Source organism: Rhea pennata, chromosome 19, assembly GCF_028389875.1.
Source record: "Rhea pennata isolate bPtePen1 chromosome 19, bPtePen1.pri, whole genome shotgun sequence".
Taxonomy (NCBI): Eukaryota; Metazoa; Chordata; class Aves; order Rheiformes; family Rheidae; genus Rhea; species Rhea pennata.
Genome location: NC_084681.1, coordinates 6822857 through 6841051, shown reverse-complemented (window position 1 = coordinate 6841051; position 18195 = coordinate 6822857). Strand labels below are relative to the sequence as shown.

The following is an 18195-nucleotide window of genomic DNA, read 5'->3' as shown; positions in this document are numbered from 1 at the left end:
CAGTAGAAGACATAATGAGATATGGTTTGAATGTATTGCTTCTTTCAGTGGCCAGAATGTTTATCTTGCATATTCTGTTGTACATAGTATTTGTTATAGTAGTAGCAGCATTTTTCCTTCTTGTTCATTGTGCACAGGTATGAATGATCAAACAAGGTACCTTGCAGTAGAGTTGGGCCAGGATTCAGATTGTCTGACACATCTAGTATTGGAGTCTAGTGCTTGGGAGATGAAGGAAAACCTGATGTGAAGTACTGTATTTCAAAACATAGGAAACAGTGCCTTTCTAGTAATTACTTTCAGATTTGACCACAACAAGCATGTCCCTGACAGATTTATCTATCTGAAGTGTCCTCTTTAGAGTTCAGGACCTTTTCTGGGTATACTGTGCAAAAAGCAAGGTACCTTACTTAAGCAAGCATCTCCCATCTGCATTCTTTATACCTGTTTTTTACTCTAACACTGTTTTATTTGGTGTTAAAAATGTATTACTGAATGATTTTTTCCCCCAATGTTGTGATAAAGTTTTAAGTAGCTTAACTGTTTCACAGCAACCCATCCCCACCTCTGCAAAAAAGGGAAGAAATTTACATACTTGAAACAACTGATACTTTAATACAGGTGAAAAGTAGCAATGTCAGTTCAATAGAAGACTGTAGGCAAACAAAAGTTGTCCTTGGAAAAATACTAAGTTCTGTAAACTTATTTTCAGTGGTCACACCAACAGTTTATTGTTCAAAGAAAAAAGTTAGCTAGTGTGCCTTAGAGTTTATCAAACGGCATAAAACATACAAAAATATTTCTCTGAATGCATAGACTTACTGTTATTAGTACTATTAGTCAGATCATAACTGAAGTTAACAGTTCTATTTGCTGTAGTTTCCACAAAGAACAAAACTTTTTAAAAATCAGCTGCTGCTATAGCTGAACTTTCAGTAACTAGTAGAAGCAGTCTTTACACTGATTTCCTAAACACAGCAACTGCAAAATTAAATACTACTTGAGATTTTTTCCAAGCAGTTATTGCACGTCATCTGAACTAGCCTTCCAGCTATGCTGAAAGGATAGATATCCCAAGTGTTATGATGAAAGCCCCTTTCTTGTCCTACAAGAAAAATAGGCTGGTGGTGCTATGAAATTTTACTTCATGCTGTGTCAGGCTTGAGCTTAGCAGAGTTGAGCCACACTTAACACTAGCACACCTCCTGGATGCAGGAAAAGGGAGAGGAGCGGGTACTTAAACAGTTACGTAGGGAATGATGCAAGACTTCACGTCAACTAATAAAAGTTCAATTTTGTGCACTTAAGATTCCTTAAATAGCAGCATTGCAATAGTTGGCAGAGTTCAACTGATGAAATGTTAAGTTGCATTCATTGTAATACGGAGCAGCTGGAAAAGGGTAATGATTGGTTATTTTGAATCCACTATGCAAAAATTTTGAGCTGAAGAAAGTGCAGGTAAGTTAGTAAAATCGTGAACATTGAAACATGCATCTAGTTTGTTGGCAAAAGGGATGTCCCTATTCTTCTGACATGCATGCCTGTACTAAACTCAAAACTAGCCCCTGGAGGAGCTGATTCAAGGATAAAGCGGCTTCTGTACGGGATGCTAAGAAATTGTGGCAGGCATGCTGCTCTGACCAAAACAGGTCAATTGTACTATTTGTGGTCTGACCATTGACACTACAGTCCAGATCAGCGAAGAAACACTCTTCCAGCTATGCATAAAGACTCTGCTCTTTCACAGCTTAATAAACCAGAGGTAGAAGTAGTAGATTTTCAGTGGTGGTGTGTGTGTTTTTTGTGTTTTTCTTTTTTTTTTTTAAGTAAATAACTCTTGTCCAGAAAGAAAACAAATGAGTACCCAATTAAAGTTTTTGCTGCAAAAGTTATTACTGTAGGTATTTTTTTTTTTTTTTCTCCTTAACAAAGCCTCTTAAGGTATAGGTTTGCAGACTACCATGTTAGCTGGAAAAACTTTCCGGCAATGCCACTACTTAAGTACATTAAAAGAATTTGCTTGGGATGAAGAAGAATGATTTCAGATTTTGTTTTGATGACTTTCACCATTCATAAAACCACAGATGAATATTTTCATTTTTTATTTGCTTATATGAAAACTAATCAGTTTGCATCTTAACTAAAATCTTTGTATTTTGTTTTGTTTAATGAAAGCACCTGGGGGCATTCAGCCCTCTGCAGTACTTACCTGGCTAAAAAATTTTGACATTATGTAAATGTGAGAACAGGCTTATGTAAACTGTGCAGTGGAAAGTTATAGCTTATTTAGTCTTTTGGGGGGGGGGGTGGTGTGCAGTGCTAATTGCCATTTCTTCTAGTTTATGTTTGTTCCCTGTTTAGTATAGCTAAGCAAGAGCATAGTATGTTTCTTAAGCCTGTGATACCTCAAAAGTATACTATCGTGCTTCTCCTGCTCCCCTTACAGCAGAAACTAGCCATGCAAGTTAAGCTTGTCTACAAAGTTACCTGACTTTCAGTACTGGGTTTTGGTGCAAGTAATGCAGAGTCTTCTCAACAGACTGGGAAAAAATGACAGCCTCAGCTTTGTGCTCACTTCCTTAGCTCCTGAAACACAACAAGCTTTCTTTTGAATTGGCACGTTAACTTACTTTTCTGCTTTTATTACTTTGCAGTTAAGAGATGCTTCCAGCTTTTTTGGGGGAAGGTGGAAGCACCCCCATCATTTAAGTTACAGTTATAGGGGAAAGCTACAGCCAGTTTACATGTGGACAGTATTACTCCACTATTCTTATTTTCAGCCTAGTGAAAAATCATTTCTCCTGTCACTTGTGGGTATTAAATATTTCTACCCTCTGCAGACAGAATGGCATACTGCTAATGGGCTGTGTTTAGGTGGAGAGTAAGACCATCTATCTGCATCATGCAGTGCAGTGTGGTGCAGAGCCATTACACAGTATTTTACATATATACAGGCTTCTGTCTAGCAGCAACACAGCCAGGATAACATTGTGCTGCAGGAAAATAAGAGTTTTGTGCACTTGAAGTATGGATCTGAAGCAGATACGGACCTGCTTCAGATGCAGTTCTGGGGTTAGCTTGCAGAGAGGCAGTCTGTGCCCATGATACAGACATAGCTCAAACAATAAGGAACGTCTGTTGCACTTAACTCACTGCTATTGCACTTCAGTGCTTCCGAGGCCTATATGTGAAATTTAAAAGCCATGTCTCAAATGGAAATAAAAAAGTCAAATTCTTGAAGATGCTCCTCTGTTGACTCCTACTAGTGCAAGCCTCCAACTTGCCAGTTCTCAGTTTACATAACATTTTGTAGTGAAGTGAAAAAAAGACACTGAATCTTGTTAAGACTTCAGGAAGAAATTGAGGAATTGTAAGCAGGAATTATAGAGAGCAACAGTTCATTATATGCCAAAAAACTCTTAATTGGATGTTTGAAAAGAATATGTACTATTTCCTGACTCTCTTTTCCACAATGCTGTAACTTGATCAAGAGTGCAAGTACTCAACATACTTTTCATACCAACAGTTAAGTTCGTTCTTCCCTCTGTTGCCAAATAAAACTAATAAACTTTATTGAACTGCATCAGAATCATGTGATTTTAGTAGACAAATGAGGTATCCTTTATCTGAATACAGCATCAAGTGAAAAAATAAAAGCAAAGCAGAATATCAAAGATAAACTATTAGTTAAAATATTAACCCTAACAATAACTTAAGGTTTCACACACACTTAATTCACTGCCTTCAAAAGGCACTAGCATGTAATTACCAGGTTTTCATACTCTAGATTCATCTAGAAGAGTCAGTAAGTCAGCTTTGATGCTCTACTGTTGTAGCATGGTCTTTCGGTCAAAGTTGATACAGCATTTCTGAAAGGAGAGTTGTCACTTTTTGTAAGAACTAATTCCAGTTCTTGAAAGTCCTGAAGTCTGGCAACATCCTTGTCCTTTTAAAGATGGAGAGAAAAACAAATCACTTCTAAACACATCTACTTTTATTTTGTAAATAATTAGAATAGCTAAAGGAAGCAAAAATCAAAATCATGCAGTGTTCACACCCAATAATATGAAAAAATAATGCCAAAGATCATGTCAGCATATACTCTTTCTTTAAAATCTTTGACTATGTTTGTGTATGACACTTTACTGAGACTTGTGACAACATATTTCACTAAAGGACTCGAGAACAAGTATTTTTAAACCTAAGAAGCATGTTCTTCTGATAATGGCATACCTTTAAATTATTCATATGCCAATTTGTGGCTTTTTTTCCCCCTTACTATTTGTTCTTTTTAGTCAAGCAAGTGCTTAAGCAACGTGGCAATTATGCTAGAAGCACACTAATGCATTCTGTAGTCATTTCATATGCTTCAGGAGCTGAAATTCTCTACGCTTAATTTGACAAAAAATGCTTTTAAATACACTATGGTAAAGGTAGAAGAAGAAAAGCCCAGTATTCTTTTGACTTTGTGAACTTACTTTTTTATATATAAACACAATGCCATGTTTTGCTGATCTTTCTACAGAAGTATCTTCTCTGATGTCTACAGTATCAAATTAATCTGTGATTTGAAAACTCTTACCTTTCTTACCAGCGTATTTGGTAATTTCCTGATCTTCTCTACTTGTTCTGGATTAACACCCAATTCACAGCAACTCACTCGGAGCAGATCTTGATAAGTCAGTTCTTGTCTGTCTAGTTCAATTTCAATGAAATCATTGTCTCTGAGGTTCTGGACTCTTACCTTAAGTACAAGTTCTAGTTGGAAGAAAAAAAAAAGAAATAAAGGGGTTTTTTTACCCCCTTCAAAAAAAGTCAAAACCTAACACTAAAGTATTTACAGTTGTCTTTTGAATTCAGGTTTTGTAAGTGCAAGACCCATTATCTCACTAATAAGTACTGTGCAATTAATGGAAGGTTGGTGGTTGAGACAACAGAAGTGTACAGGAAAAGCATGTTTACAATGTTAAAAATTGGATCCATCCAGTTATAAAGTCGTTACCAAACTGAGATGCACTTTATGCTACAGATGTTTTGCAAAATTTGGATTTTTATGTTGCTTGAGCATAACGAGTGATCCTTCTATGGGAGGAAAAAAAAAAGCTTGCAAAGGTTTACTATGCTTAAAATACTGTATAACCAATTATTTTATTTAGGAGTGGGGAAAAAAAAAGTCCTAGATACCATCTGAGGCTTTTTAAAACGAAAAAATTAACATTTCTGCTTCCATTCCGAATTAGTCTGAAAGCCAAATGAATCATTTTTAACTTCAGCTTTCAACAAGTAGCCAAAATACAGAACAGTATAGAATAGAAAGATGGGAAATTATACTTCATTACCTTGCATGTTATATGGAAAAGTTCCAGTAAAGAAAAAGGGCTGAAACGTTGGTGCAGGACCAGTAGGTGAACCATTCACTTGCTGAGGTATAGCCTGTTTTGATGCTACTGGAGAAAACAGGCCTCTACTATGACACAAGGATGGTTGACAAATAGGGCCATTCTGTACGTTCGGTATTACGCGTTTTGGTGCAGCGATAGTTGCCGACGGGATGGGCAGTTGTTCTGCAGTATCTAATGCAGGAAAATCATCTTCACCGTTCAATGATGTAGATGTGCAAATGCTTTCAACCTGAGTTGCTAACGAACAAGGGCTGGTTTCACACTGAGAACCGGAAGACGTGGAAACACTTTCATTCTGGGATTCCGTCAAATTACCTGGAATGCTTTCTTTAGTGTAAATATAAGGGAATGGCGGATTAGCCAAATAGTTTGCAACTATTGGCAAATTTAAATCTTTCACTTCTTGACATTCATTTTCTTCTTCTATCCGTGCAGTTCAAGAATGGAGGGATAGAAATTGGAGAGAGGGAAAAAAAAACCACATGCATTAGATCTTTCTCATTTTGAATATAAAGTTTTCTTAGTGCATCTTAAAACTACAGTATCTTATTTTGAGGTAATCAGAAGGATGATACTAATTTATCATAACCTGTAAAGCAAGCAAGTATAAAATGAAAGAAAAAGTTAGAAATTTATACAATGAGCTTTTAAAAGCAAAGCAGAAGAATATATTTAAAGCAATGTCTTTTCTATCATTGCTGTTTCAGCATTTTCAAAGGAACTGACCAGTAGTTCTTGGCTAAATCTCACTTTGTAATGCTTTTAATACACTGCTGTGCATAGTTTATTATGACTCATACCAACAAATTAAACAGAATTACTTATTTGGGTTCGCGAATATTTGGTAAGACCCAAGCCGCCTCTTCTCTGCTTAAAGTACTGCAGTAAATTAAATTCTTGCCTGAGTGAGAATTTTATGACATTTATACTAATGTCAAGGCAGTTTAGAAAGATCTGGTCAGCGGCTTTGCACTCCCAGAATGAAAACCGTTTAGAAAAATGTAAGTGTGTTTATTCCACAGAAATCACGTGACAGCTTAATAACTAGGTATATATAAAGTAACAATGAACAGGGTATTCATTCACTCAGACCTTTCAGTTTAGAGAAAAACAACACTCAAGTCATTCGCTCTGAATGAAGTTGAAGAAACGAGCACCTTGCTCAATAGAAGACAAAACTCTGCAGAGAATATGCCATTCCTTCAGTTGCAACTCTTGCAACCTTAGCAATGATTTAGCTGCTGCTTCCTTTAAGATGTATACCATTAATGTAAGATCGTATCTTTAGAGAGAGCTATTCACATATAAGAACAATTAGCAGAAGATAAACATCAAGATTTGTAAAGGTGAAACACTTTTAAACAATCTCAAGTCCATAGTACAGTGGTGTTGATGGAAATAGGCACCTGCAGGGTTCAAGAGTGGTGCAGATGCAAAGTTTACATGAAATATATCAGTGGGACTTGGTGGGTTTATAGACAGAATCATGAAGCAAAAATTAGTACTACAGCAAGTCCCGGTGTAACAAAATTCTTAGAAACCATCAATTCCGAAATTCAGCAGTTGCTTTAATTGTACGACAGTTCTTATGGTCAAGCAATGGTCAAATTGTACAACTGTGAAAGCCTCCAGCTACAGCCTACATGCTAGCTCTGTTTGGTCAGAGAAAACAGGATTGCAGCAGTTCATTTCCCAAGTGTGCAACTCTCCAGTCTCTTGATGACAGAGCTCTGAACACCTAGCTTTCCAACTGAAGTGCCCAAGTCTACCTGCGTGCGTATGGATTACAGTTATAACTCAGGGCTGTGTAACTACATACTGACAAAACGTTGACTGGTATAATCTAGTGGCCAAGACAAAAGCATTAAAACCACAAAACACCTAGAGAATTTTTTTTTTTTTTTTTTTTAAAAAGGAATGGTACCTCCCAAAATCTTCCTGATGTCTGGCTTCGAAGTCAGCTGGGCGGCCAGCTCTCCTTTGGCCGTGAGGACGGCCTTGTCGGCCCCCGCGTCCAGCAGGCAGGACACCACGCGGGCATGGTTCCGCTTGCAGGCCCAGTGCAAGCACGTCCTGCGGGAAGCAAGTCCGCGTTGGAGCGGCACCTCGCCGAGCTCGCGCCGCGGGTCGGCTCTCGCGGGCCCGTAACCGCCTGCCTGGATTGCACGGGGAGTTAACGCAGCGGGGAGTAAAGTTCCTTCGCTGGACGACTTATTTTGAGTTACGATTTGGTTACACGCTCTTTGGGGCGAGGACCTTCGCCGCCACGCGGGGCGAGCCGCCGGCGCGGTCCCGCGCGGGAGAGGGCGGCCGGGCGGGTGGAAAGGCCGTGGCCTCCTTTCGGCGCGATCCTCTTTACAGCTCGAAGCCCGTCGGGATTAGCATTTCCTTTCCTGTAAGCGGGCAAAGCCAAGAGCCGGGTGCTAAGACCTCAGGAGGGTGCATGGGGGAGGGGGGGGGGGCAGCGCCGCCATCCCGGCCCCGACGCCCGCCGGGCCCCCCGGGGCGCTGCGGGCCCCCGCGCACGGCACCGCCCCGCCGCGCTTCTCCCCGCCCCGCCCGCTACGAGCCGGGAGCCGCCGGCGGCTCCCCCCGCCGCCGCCGCCGCCGCCGCCGCCGCGGGGGCCCCGCACCCACCAGCCGTTGATCTCGTTGCGGGAGTTGATGTCCGCGCCCGCGCGCAGCAGCCGCCGCACCTCCTCCACGTCCCCCAGCGCCGCCGCCTCCCGCAGCCGCTCCGGCAGCTCCCGCGCCTCCGAGGGGCCGCTCATCGCCAGCGGCCGCCTCGGCCCGGCTGCGCCCGACAACGCGCCGCGCCGCCCCTCCCCGCCACCGCCTCCTCCCGGCGCGGCGGGGCCGAGCGAGCCCGTCCCCCGGCCGGGAGGGGACGGCGAGGCGGGCGGCTCCCTCAGCGCCCCGCCGCCGCCGCCGCCGCCGGGCCCTGCCCGCTCGGGCGCCGCCGCGCCGCCGCCGCCATTTTGTGCCGCGGCGCTGAGGCGGCGGCCGGCGCGGCCCCTTCGCCCGGCCGCGGCCGGCGCCGCCAGCTCCTCACCGGCTCGCCCGGCGCGTAGCCCGCAGCCCTGCTCGCCCGCGCCGAGGCGAAGGTAACCCCGCTGCGATGGGGGCCGAGGACAACAGCCGGGCCGGCAAGGGCTCACCTCGCTGCGCTGCCCCCGCTCCTCCTTTCTGCCCGGTTTGGGAGCATTTTCCACCGGCTGCTCCGCGGCGCGGCGCGGCGAGGCGGCGGCACGGTCCCCGCTTCGCGCCGGCGAAGCCCTCAGGGCTTCTGCGTTAGCATCGGAGTCTGCCATCAGCGAGGGATCTGCTGTGAGCTTCTTAACTCTTTTTTTTTTTCATTACTTTTCTGATTGAGGATATTTTCTTTAATCTGCTCTTTAATTTAGCGCTCGCGTTGTTGCTTTCGACCGCCGCGTTCCTGCTACGGCAGTTGCGACAACTGTTAAGGCGGAGACGGCGCCTGCAGCCCGTTACCAGTATTTACCCGCAGAAATTCGGCTTCGAAGGACAGAGAAAGGAGAGCGGTCGCTTTCATTTTAAGCGGTCTGTAGCGAGACCGATGCCCAAGAGGTGAGACCTTTCCGCTTCCCCAGGTGGGCAGCGTCCCCCGGGGGCCGCGGCCCGGGGAGATGTGGAATCGCGGCGTCCCCCCCGACAGCCCCGTGAGCTCCAGAGGAGCGTGCACAAGCCATGATGGCAGTTAAAAATGCCTGAAATAGTGTGACAAAGGTTACACAGTGACTCAATGGCATTAAAAAGAAAACAAAACCAGATCGCGTGCCTTTGATCAAGCCCTTTACCACACCACCACCACCAGGCCTAGCAGAAATTTTGCCTAGCTCCTACTGAAACACACAAGGGAGGAAGCGGATGTGTGAAGAGCACTATATTTGACTTGGAGAATGGTTTCCAAAGAAGACTTCACCTCTTCTCATCGTGTTTTAGCAACAACTGCAAATTGAAATCTTAAGGGTCCAGCCTTCAGCCTGACTGCTGTCATCTAAATCTTTTTAACTTCCCTTTTCCAGTACAATTTGTCTTTTCAAGTGATTACAGTTCTTAGCCCGTATCGCTGCCAGATTGTCACCCACCATGCCATTTATCTCTCTTTAGCATCCATTGCATAAAGTTTTAAAATACAAACACAATATTCACACATTCAGAGAAGTGATGATGTGGTTTAGGAAATAGAATGCTCTTTTAAGCACTGTGAAAACTTTAACCAATCCAACTTACTTAGATCTGGAAAAATCCAACAGGATAAAGGGACAAAACAGCCCATAGTCTTCCTTCTAAGCAGCACATGACCTCTTTCTGAAGACCAATGGGGAAAATCTATTCAGGAGACGGGTGCAAGGGTAGATTAAAAAAAAAAAAAAAAAAGAAAAAAAGTCCTAGTTCGTTAGTAAAACTATGCTGTGCCACTAGATGTCACACTGGAACAGCAAGAAGAGACCAAAGCCCAGTTTTGCACTTCTTGCTGTAATTGTGAAATGCCTTTAAATTTATTCTAACCACATCCATAGTGTTTCTATACAGCTTAGACTCTCAGATTTCAACTGTCTGCACAGTGCAAAGGGCATTATGTGGTTTCTTAACACCAAGGGAAGGGAAGCTGCATTCAACAAGCTGATTTGTTAAGGGTTTGGGGGCTTGCTTTTGCTGTCCTGGAGCTCTCCTGAAGGCATCAGGGCTTTTGAGGTCTCAAAGTTGGCAGGTGATGTACTGAGACAGTCGCACTTGTGCTCTCTCGGGATGAGTATCCTACTCTTGGGTGGTCATGCCAAGCCCTGCTAAATGCGACTCGGGTTCACCACTGCTTAGTTACACAATGTGCTTCTGCCTGGAGTCATAAGATTTCCTCTCTCAAGAAGGACTGTGTAGAAGAGGATTAGCCACGAGTTTGTTTGCCTCGGTCCCTGCCCCCAGCTGCCACCATTAGCCTTCCTGCGGGCGCCTTGCACGCTGGAGCACCTGAGCACTGCCTGTCCTCCCCTGCCCCCTTCACTGGCACTGCGGCTGCACACACCAAAAATAAAGTTGAGAACATGTTCTTTCCTCTGCCCCGTCCCTCCCCTTTTCCCTATGGCCCCGGCTCTCCGCATGCCGGGCAAGCCCCCGTGCTGCTGGGCCACCGACACCTGTGCAGAGCACATGCAAATACACTTCCCGCTGAGAGCAGCGGGGTTTGCCCCCGGCTCGTTGCGTGCCAGGGTAAAGGACAGCCGTGCTTTTGCAGAGATGCAGGTGCTGGCCACGGCCTTCGGAAGCCGCTGGGAACTGCACCCTGTACTGCGTGCTCATGGCTCAGCTGCACGAAAACTAGAAGCCAGTTTGCCTCCTAGATGTGCCTCCTCGATGTCCTCGGGCTTCGGCAGTAACACGCCGAGCCGCTGCGCATGTATGTGTTTGGGGAGCCCAAACAGGCGGTATTTTGTTAGTGATTCACAGGCCCCCAGCACTCCCTGGACGTTCATGGCCGGAGAGACAGCCGCGTCCATCAGAAGTCCTCAGCACCTCCGGGTAGCAGCAGGAGCACAGCCCAGACCCACACGCTGCTGCAGCCCAGAGCACCACAGGAGAGAGACTTGTGCAGAGCTGGGCCGTTCTGTGTCCTGGGAACAAGTTTTACAGTTTTTGTTGGTTGAGTTTTAATATCTGCATTTCTATAAGCTTCTGATGGTGGCTGAACCTCTGTATTGGTTCTCCTCTCTTTTTTTTTTTTTTTTTTTTTTTGGAGAAATAGTGATCTGGCCTCTCTCCCCCTGCCTTTTTTTTAAGGTTTGTGAATTCTTTCCTTCCCTTTACATTTCACATTTAATTCTTCATCTCCTTTAACCAAGTTCTCAATAACTTAAAATTATTATTAAACATCTTTTTAGAGGCTTATGATTGTTTTATTCCCAGTAACACAGTGAATGTAGATATAGCTGTATAATCGTATTTGAAACACCTAATCCCCACCCAACCCACCAAAAATAATGTTTCTAACAATTTGAACCAATCATGGACTTGAGTAAGGGGATTAGAAAAAAGATTTAGGGGTGGCCAGAAGCCTTAAAATTTTTACTTAAGCACACACACACACAAATTTAAAGCTCTTAGCAGCGTTAAGACCCAGGGAGATGGCAGAACTGATGGAGAATGACGGTCAAATGAATTAAAAGTCCAGCCCAATATTAAACTAGCATTTAACTTAACTTACGGTGCTCACATGGGGCCTCTCACTTGAGTGTTTGAATGAGGAGGAGGAGGTAACAGAGAAGGAACTCAAGAACACATGGAAAAAGCTATGTCCGTTACACTTGGGTTTTGTGCTGGCCCCATAGTTGTCCCTGTGTGAGAGTTTCCGGGAGAACTAGGTTAAATTCTGAGCGCTGCTTTATCCAGCCAAGGCTGAGTCACCCGGCACTCGCTCTGTGCCGGTGGGAAGAACCATGCACCCTCAGCGGCTGATTCATCTCATCTGGGGTGGGCTCCTAAGAATAGCACAGACAAATCCTCCTCTGGAGATGCCTGTTGTCTGCTGCTGCCTGTCAAGGGAGCCCAGGGTGATGGGCTTTGAACCACTCACTAATTTCCAGCTGACCAACGATGTCAGGCAAGAGGAGCACCTGAGGCAGCATGGCTGGGGCCCTTCCTTTGCCTCCTCTATTCTTGTGGGAAAAATAAAAAAATCCTGCTCTGAGCTGGCTTTTAGGGCAGCTCTCAGCCCTGTGGCACATCCCTGAATCTCAGGGCAGCTGACTGTCTGGTGGATTTTCGGTCCCATCAAGTGTCCTCGCAGGGACTCGAGGGGAAGCTGAGTGCCTAAAAAAGAGATTTTTCAGCAGAAAGCAGAGTGGAGAGCTAATCCAGCTAGTCAGGAAGGAAATATGGAAGAGAGGGAAAGGGAAAAGAAAGGATTTAGGGACCTCAGCCACTGACCTCGTTGGGTTATGAGCATAAACTGTGAATGCTCTCTTGGAGAGAAGACACAACTTCATTAACTACGGAGGTGCAAGCTGCTTTGAAAGAGCAGCTGGGCACATGCGCACACACACACGGCTGTACAAGTGTGCAGCATGGAGTGAACATCGATGGAGGTTTGAAAAATGCTGCTGGTATTTGGGGGATGGTTTTCCATGGGAAAAGGATCTGTTCAGGCCCCTAAATCCCTTTAAAAATTAGGCACCATGTGCAGCTGATTTTTTCATTTATCAACTTAACATTGTTCCTACTTGTAGGACAAATAAGTCATTTCTGAACAAACAAGTTGGAGAATTGGAACCTGAAGGGGGTGGTACATCAGCTCAGAGACTCGTGGTTAAGCAGTCCAATAGATTTTGATAACAACTGGAAATTGTTCAGTGGATTAGTGTCTAAAGCCAGTTTGGCTTCAAGTAATGACAAGCCTGAGCTGCAGTGTGTGGATCCAGACTTCTCCCCTGAGGGCTGTTGTTTGTATTGCAGTCATGGGGAGGGTCTCCAACTGCAAGCCAAGAACCCTCTGAGCTCAGGGATGTCCCCAACATTTCTCTTGGTTCTGTTTGCATTCCCTTCTGCCAGACCTGTAGTCCCTCACTCAGTTCTCCCAAGCCATGAAACAGGGTCATCCTGGTGACAAAGGGCCAACTCAAAAATACACGCAGTTGCCTCCTGCTTAGCCCCTTGCCATTACCTAGGGGTTGGGAGGCAAAAGGCTCCTGTGGATCTGGTCCCAGGATATCTCCAGCATGAGCTGACGCTTGTGGGAGGTGCACGTGCTGTTAACAAGGCTACGGAGATGGTTCGCCAGCATTCCTAAGCAAAAAACTAAAAGTGTTTTGCTGAGGCAAGGTCTAAACTTGTTTCTGTGTTTTTCTTCAGGAGACACTGGCCCCAGTGCAGAAGAGTGGATCAAGGCCTGGATTCTCCTCAGGCTGTGTTTTGGCCATCAGGGAAAACACCACAAATGCAAATCATAATCAGCTACCCTTAGGGGCTATGCCCTGTAAACTCTTCATGGTCCTGAGTCATGGCCAGTTTAAACTACGAATCAGTTAGAAACTCTCCATTGACTTGGATGGGCTTTCAACCAGACGCTATACAATTCAACAGAGTGATTAGCAAAGTTGTAACTAAAGAGGTCTCCATGGAGATTGACAGCATCACCTTCCAGCTGGTACATTCTCTGCCTCCTATTCTAAATTTGTTCTCGCTGTCTTCCTGGCTCTGATCCATAAGGTTAGCTAAATCTTCCAACATTTGTGATACATCAAAGCAATGGAGAAACGGACAAAATGAGCTGTGAGGGGACAGAGAAAGAAATAACCTAATGCCTTAAGTAAAGCAGCAAAAACTGTATAGTCAGAGTTTTGAGAATGGGATTAGGCAGAACAGCACCTCTGCCTGCCTGTCACTTGCAAATTCTTGCTAATACTTTAGGAGCTTATTGGAGGTCAGCACCAAACACCCAAACAGACTAATCTGTATTATAGACACATAATCAAAGTCACAAGGTTTTACATAATATATATTGGTGACACAAGAAGTGTTTGTTTGAATAATTTTGTCATCAAGATTAGTGGCCGTGAAAGCCTCTCCTGTGCACTAACCTTGTTTTTTATGGCCACCCCATTTGTACACCAGAAATTCCTCAAAGAAATCAGGAAGTAGTTGAGAAAGTAGAAACTAAATGTATGTTCTGAAACACTGATGCTATTTATTTTCTAGTTGTGGCAAAATAAAAAAGGGTGTTTGAGTGCACGTGCGAGCTAGAGAGGGTTGTGCTGTATTGTTTCCCCCTCCAGATGTGCAGCAGCAATTCTGGGGAAGTGCTGACCTGCAGCTCTCAGCTGTATGGCTTCCTTTCACGTAACCAAAAGGTATCAGGGTCTCACTGCAAAGCTGCAGGTTAAGACACGCAAGCAAATGGCTGTAGCTACTGTTTTTGTGTGCTTCATTTTTTTCGGACCGTTCTGAGGTTGCAGTAAATCACACCATCATGATCACACACCACTTCTACAGCAATGACAAGAGGTGGGGATTTAAAACACCAAATGATGTCACTGTATGCCTGTGAACTTTGCATTCCCTTCTGGAGAGGTGAAAACTATAGCACAGAAGAATGGTCTAGGCTTATAGAATAAGTCAGGGGATGAGATGGGAATGGGACTTGTGTAGATAATAATTCCATATTTACAAATCTAATTGGTTTAAAAAATAAATTAATTTATGGTAGTATTTAGAAATATATGGAAAAAATGATGTTTCCACCCTATATAGAACTTTGTAATTAGTGTTACAGAAACACAACAGAAACATCTGTAAAAATACAAAAGAAAAAACATAAGATAGAAATGCATTCGAGATTGCTTTGTCTGTGATGGGAAGAGACAAAGTCACAGTTCAAATCATGGGTTGTTGAGACAACGTAGATGCTTTCCATGCAAAAAAGCCAACTTGTTCTTGTGACTGAGGTCCAACAAAGATGAGGGTATTGTCAAGGTACCCCAAAACTTTCTAGCCCACTACAGCATCAGGCATTCTGGCCTGAGTTCACCCCACCTGACAAGCACCTAACTAGCAAACCCACTGCCCCAAACCCCTCCGCAGTCAGCAAAGAGGAAGAGCAAAAGCGATGCCAGCCAGATGTCTGCAGAAGAGAAAGCAGATCCTGGGAGGGGTGAATCGTCCTCTAGATTTGCAGCAATTCACGTGCTGCTAGCATGTGAACCCAGGGCTAAAACCTCTCTAGCAGCTTTTACAGGACTCCTGAAAGCCTCTTTATAGAAGCAGAGCTGGCTAAACTGGACCTTAGGTCAAGAAAAATCAAGCTCTGGATTGGACTTCCAAGAGCGTTTGGCTGTAACCTCTCCTTGCTCCCCTTTGAAGTCAATAGAATATTTACCACTGACTTCAACAGCAGAAATACCAGGCTGTTACTGAGTTGCCTATAATGATACTATGATTTCTTTTACCTCACTACTAAAAGAACGCCCACTGCTTCCAGCATTAAAATACAGTCATAGCAATTGGTTAGATAACACGATGAGCCCAATGTGCAGGCCTTAGAGGCCCAGGAAAACTAAAACGATTAACCTGCATGAATCTCAAACCTTACCTCAGTAGCTCTGCTGGCCACGTTCATATCAGGCTTTCCAAAGGACTGGTTATCTTCAAAACTGCCATGGAGAAGAAAATGCTGCATCTCATTGAATACTGCTGCCATGTAGTCTGCAGGTGGACTCGTCATGCTACAAACAACAAAAGGTCAAAATAAAAATGCACATTTAAGTAGCTGAAAATCAAAAAGAGCAAAAAAGAAAAAGGTTATTCAATGCAGACAAATATCGCATTGCCAAAGCATACAGGATTATCTTGCTACTATAACGATCAATTATCTCTAGCCCATGTTCAGATCTGTTGTCAAATGAATGTTAGGAAAGATGCACCCTCTTTATACTAGTTTTAGTCTTCTTTGGGTGTTTTTACTAAAGGTGTTAGGGGCTCAAAGGAGAGTTACTACCTAATTCTGATGGCCTTGATCTAGGTTCAAGTTAGTGCAGAGAATATGATGTCTTGGATCTGGCTGTAAAAGGGCACATGGGGCACTGCAGACAGAAACAAAATTGTTCATCTCTTGGAAAGGCTGTTAATATGTCCAACTTAGCAGGTAGGGGACCTGCTACTGGCAGAGGTTGTATGGCGAGCATGATCAGAAGAGCTTAGTGTGTGCTGTGTGACAGCCAGAGCCACTAAAAAACAGCAAAGCCAAATGAAGGCAGTAACTCTTCAGTTAAAAATAATTTTGTCCTAATTTAGATTTAAATTCTAAGGAGACAGAGTTGTGGCTAAAAGGATTTTATGGTATTTGCAGAAACGGAAATATTTCCATTTTGTGAAAATTAATTACTGTTTATAGCTAAGTTTTGGATACTAAACCCTCTGAGGAGCTCTGGAAACCCGCATGGCTCATCCGTCTCTGTGGATTTCCACGTGTGCTCAGTGTTCAGCAGGCGGCAGTGCTCTAGCCTGTACGCTGGGCAAGTAATAACTGGGGGGCCTAACCTGAAAAGCTCCGACCCTGCACTGATGCTGTTGCTGCTGTGATTTCTCCTTCTTGGCTTTCCAGGTTTGTTTTACAGAGTTTAGTTTTCTTCTAACTCAAAGCTTAACTGAAGGAGCAGGTCTTGCCCTGTGTTGAGGGATCACAGAAAATAGGGCTGGAAGGGACTTTGGGAAGTCGCCTTCGTGTTCTAAGGTAGGATCCATTCACTCCCTACATTTGATCTTTGCAATTTTACAATATCAGAAGAAACTGGTTCTCTGGCTTCCCCATACTGCCCATGGGTTACCTGAGGCTTTGCCTCAAAAAGAGCGCGAGTGAGATGGCCAGGGAAAGGAAAGCTGAGCCCAGCTTCTCCAAATATCTCATTGATAACTGCTTGATTATCGTCCTTTGTACCCTCTTTGCCTCTTGCTGTGCAGTTTCAGACAGAATAAACCTAGCAGTAATGAACCATCATCAAACTGGCAATTGCTTCCTGCCCGGCTTACGTTAGCAGAGAAAGAGAAAGCAAATGATGATTAGTCGTATGTCTGCACTCAAAGATAAAACCCCCAAGCAGAAGCCATCTGCCGAGGCATAAAATAATAATTCTGGCGCTAGCCTTGTCTGAGTGCAGTGCCATCAGCTCTCACCGAAACGTAACGTAATGCAGGCCTAATGCTGAGCTCTAGCAGGTGGCCCATAACCCTGTAATAAACTCCCTGACATTATTGATTTTCCCCACCAAACTGAGCCCTTTTGTCTAACTACATTAACTTCTGCTTACTGAGCATCTGCGCATGAGGCAGAATGCACATAAACAGCAGCTCATTTCGGTGAGCAATCGCAGCTCTAAGTATGCCCTCGGTTCCCCTTGCCTGTCTTTACATGTCGTTATCTGCTCAGATGGGTTATTGCAGAATTCAGAAATGGCCCTTGTTAGTTATGGGAGCTCACAGGGAACACTGACAAAAATCTTAACTAGGGGGAATCTGAAATATGCTTCTACCACTAATTATGCATACAAATAGCCCTGAAAATAGGGCCTGGGAACACTGTTACCATTGCATACATTCAGCCCAAACCTGCCTCTGTTCACATGCGTGCAATTGCAAAGCTCTGTGTGTCTAACACGTTTTGCCATTGCTTTGATACTCTGAAGGGTATCACACAGTGCTGAAAATCCCGCTTGCTTGGCTTATCTCATACCCAAAATGATGTGCACACCCTTCTGATGCATGGCAGAGCCAAGCTGAGGAAAAGGAGGGCAGCACAGCATGCTGTTTGTCTGGGGTGCTTGCTACCCTTTGCACCCCGCTACGCAGAGGTGAACTGCAGGCTCAGTCTGCAGGTCGTTTAGAAAAGTAGAAAGGCTCTCAAGACCTGAAGTGATTGCATGCAGGGATCAACCAGACTGGGCTTTCTGGCCATCTCCCAGAGCTCAAACCCTGAGCAGGTCACAGTGAGCTTAACGGGAACAGAGCATCACTCCAAGGGGAAGATTTCATCCTTTACAGGCCAAAGGATGCCAAAGCTAGAGACCTGCGGGGGTCTGGAGGCAATGTTACTGCTTGAGGCAAATGGTAGGCACCTGTGCTCCAGAAAAGATCTGGCACTGATGCTCCCGCTAAAATGTTTGACTCTCAGCTTTACATGCAACAGGCTTTGTATACAAAAGGGAACATAGTTACTTTTTCAATGAGACAGAGGTTTTAAGAAGTACTTTTCTGTTCAAATGTTACATTTTCATCTGTTCAGTGACAC

General features: G+C 44.3%; 1 protein-coding gene across 1 annotated transcript; it reads right to left on the bottom strand.

Moving 5' to 3' along the window:
* Positions 1–592: 592 nt before the first annotated feature.
* Positions 593–8191, bottom strand: LOC134149058 (ankyrin repeat domain-containing protein 40-like). Its single transcript, XM_062591838.1, has 5 exons — positions 8040–8191; positions 7327–7475; positions 5340–5825; positions 4583–4758; positions 593–3946 (listed from the first exon to the last, which is right to left on the bottom strand). Exons 1-5 carry the CDS (start codon positions 8171–8173, stop codon positions 3803–3805), a joined length of 1089 nt encoding a protein of 362 aa, XP_062447822.1. The 5' UTR covers positions 8174–8191; the 3' UTR covers positions 593–3802.
* Between the last annotated feature and the right edge of the window lie 10004 nt (positions 8192–18195).

Excerpts from the sequence above, each read along its gene's own strand:
- LOC134149058 (XM_062591838.1), bottom strand. The coding sequence starts at position 8,173 with ATGAGCGGCCCCTCGGAGGCGCGGGAGCTGCCGGAGCGGCTGCGGGAG. Across the intron at positions 4,759-5,339 it reads TTTTCCATATAACATGCAAG|AACTTGTACTTAAGGTAAGA; the intron begins GTAATGAAGTAT and ends TCTTCCAACTAG. Across the intron at positions 3,947-4,582 it reads CAAATACGCTGGTAAGAAAG|GACAAGGATGTTGCCAGACT; the intron begins GTAAGAGTTTTC and ends CATCTTTAAAAG.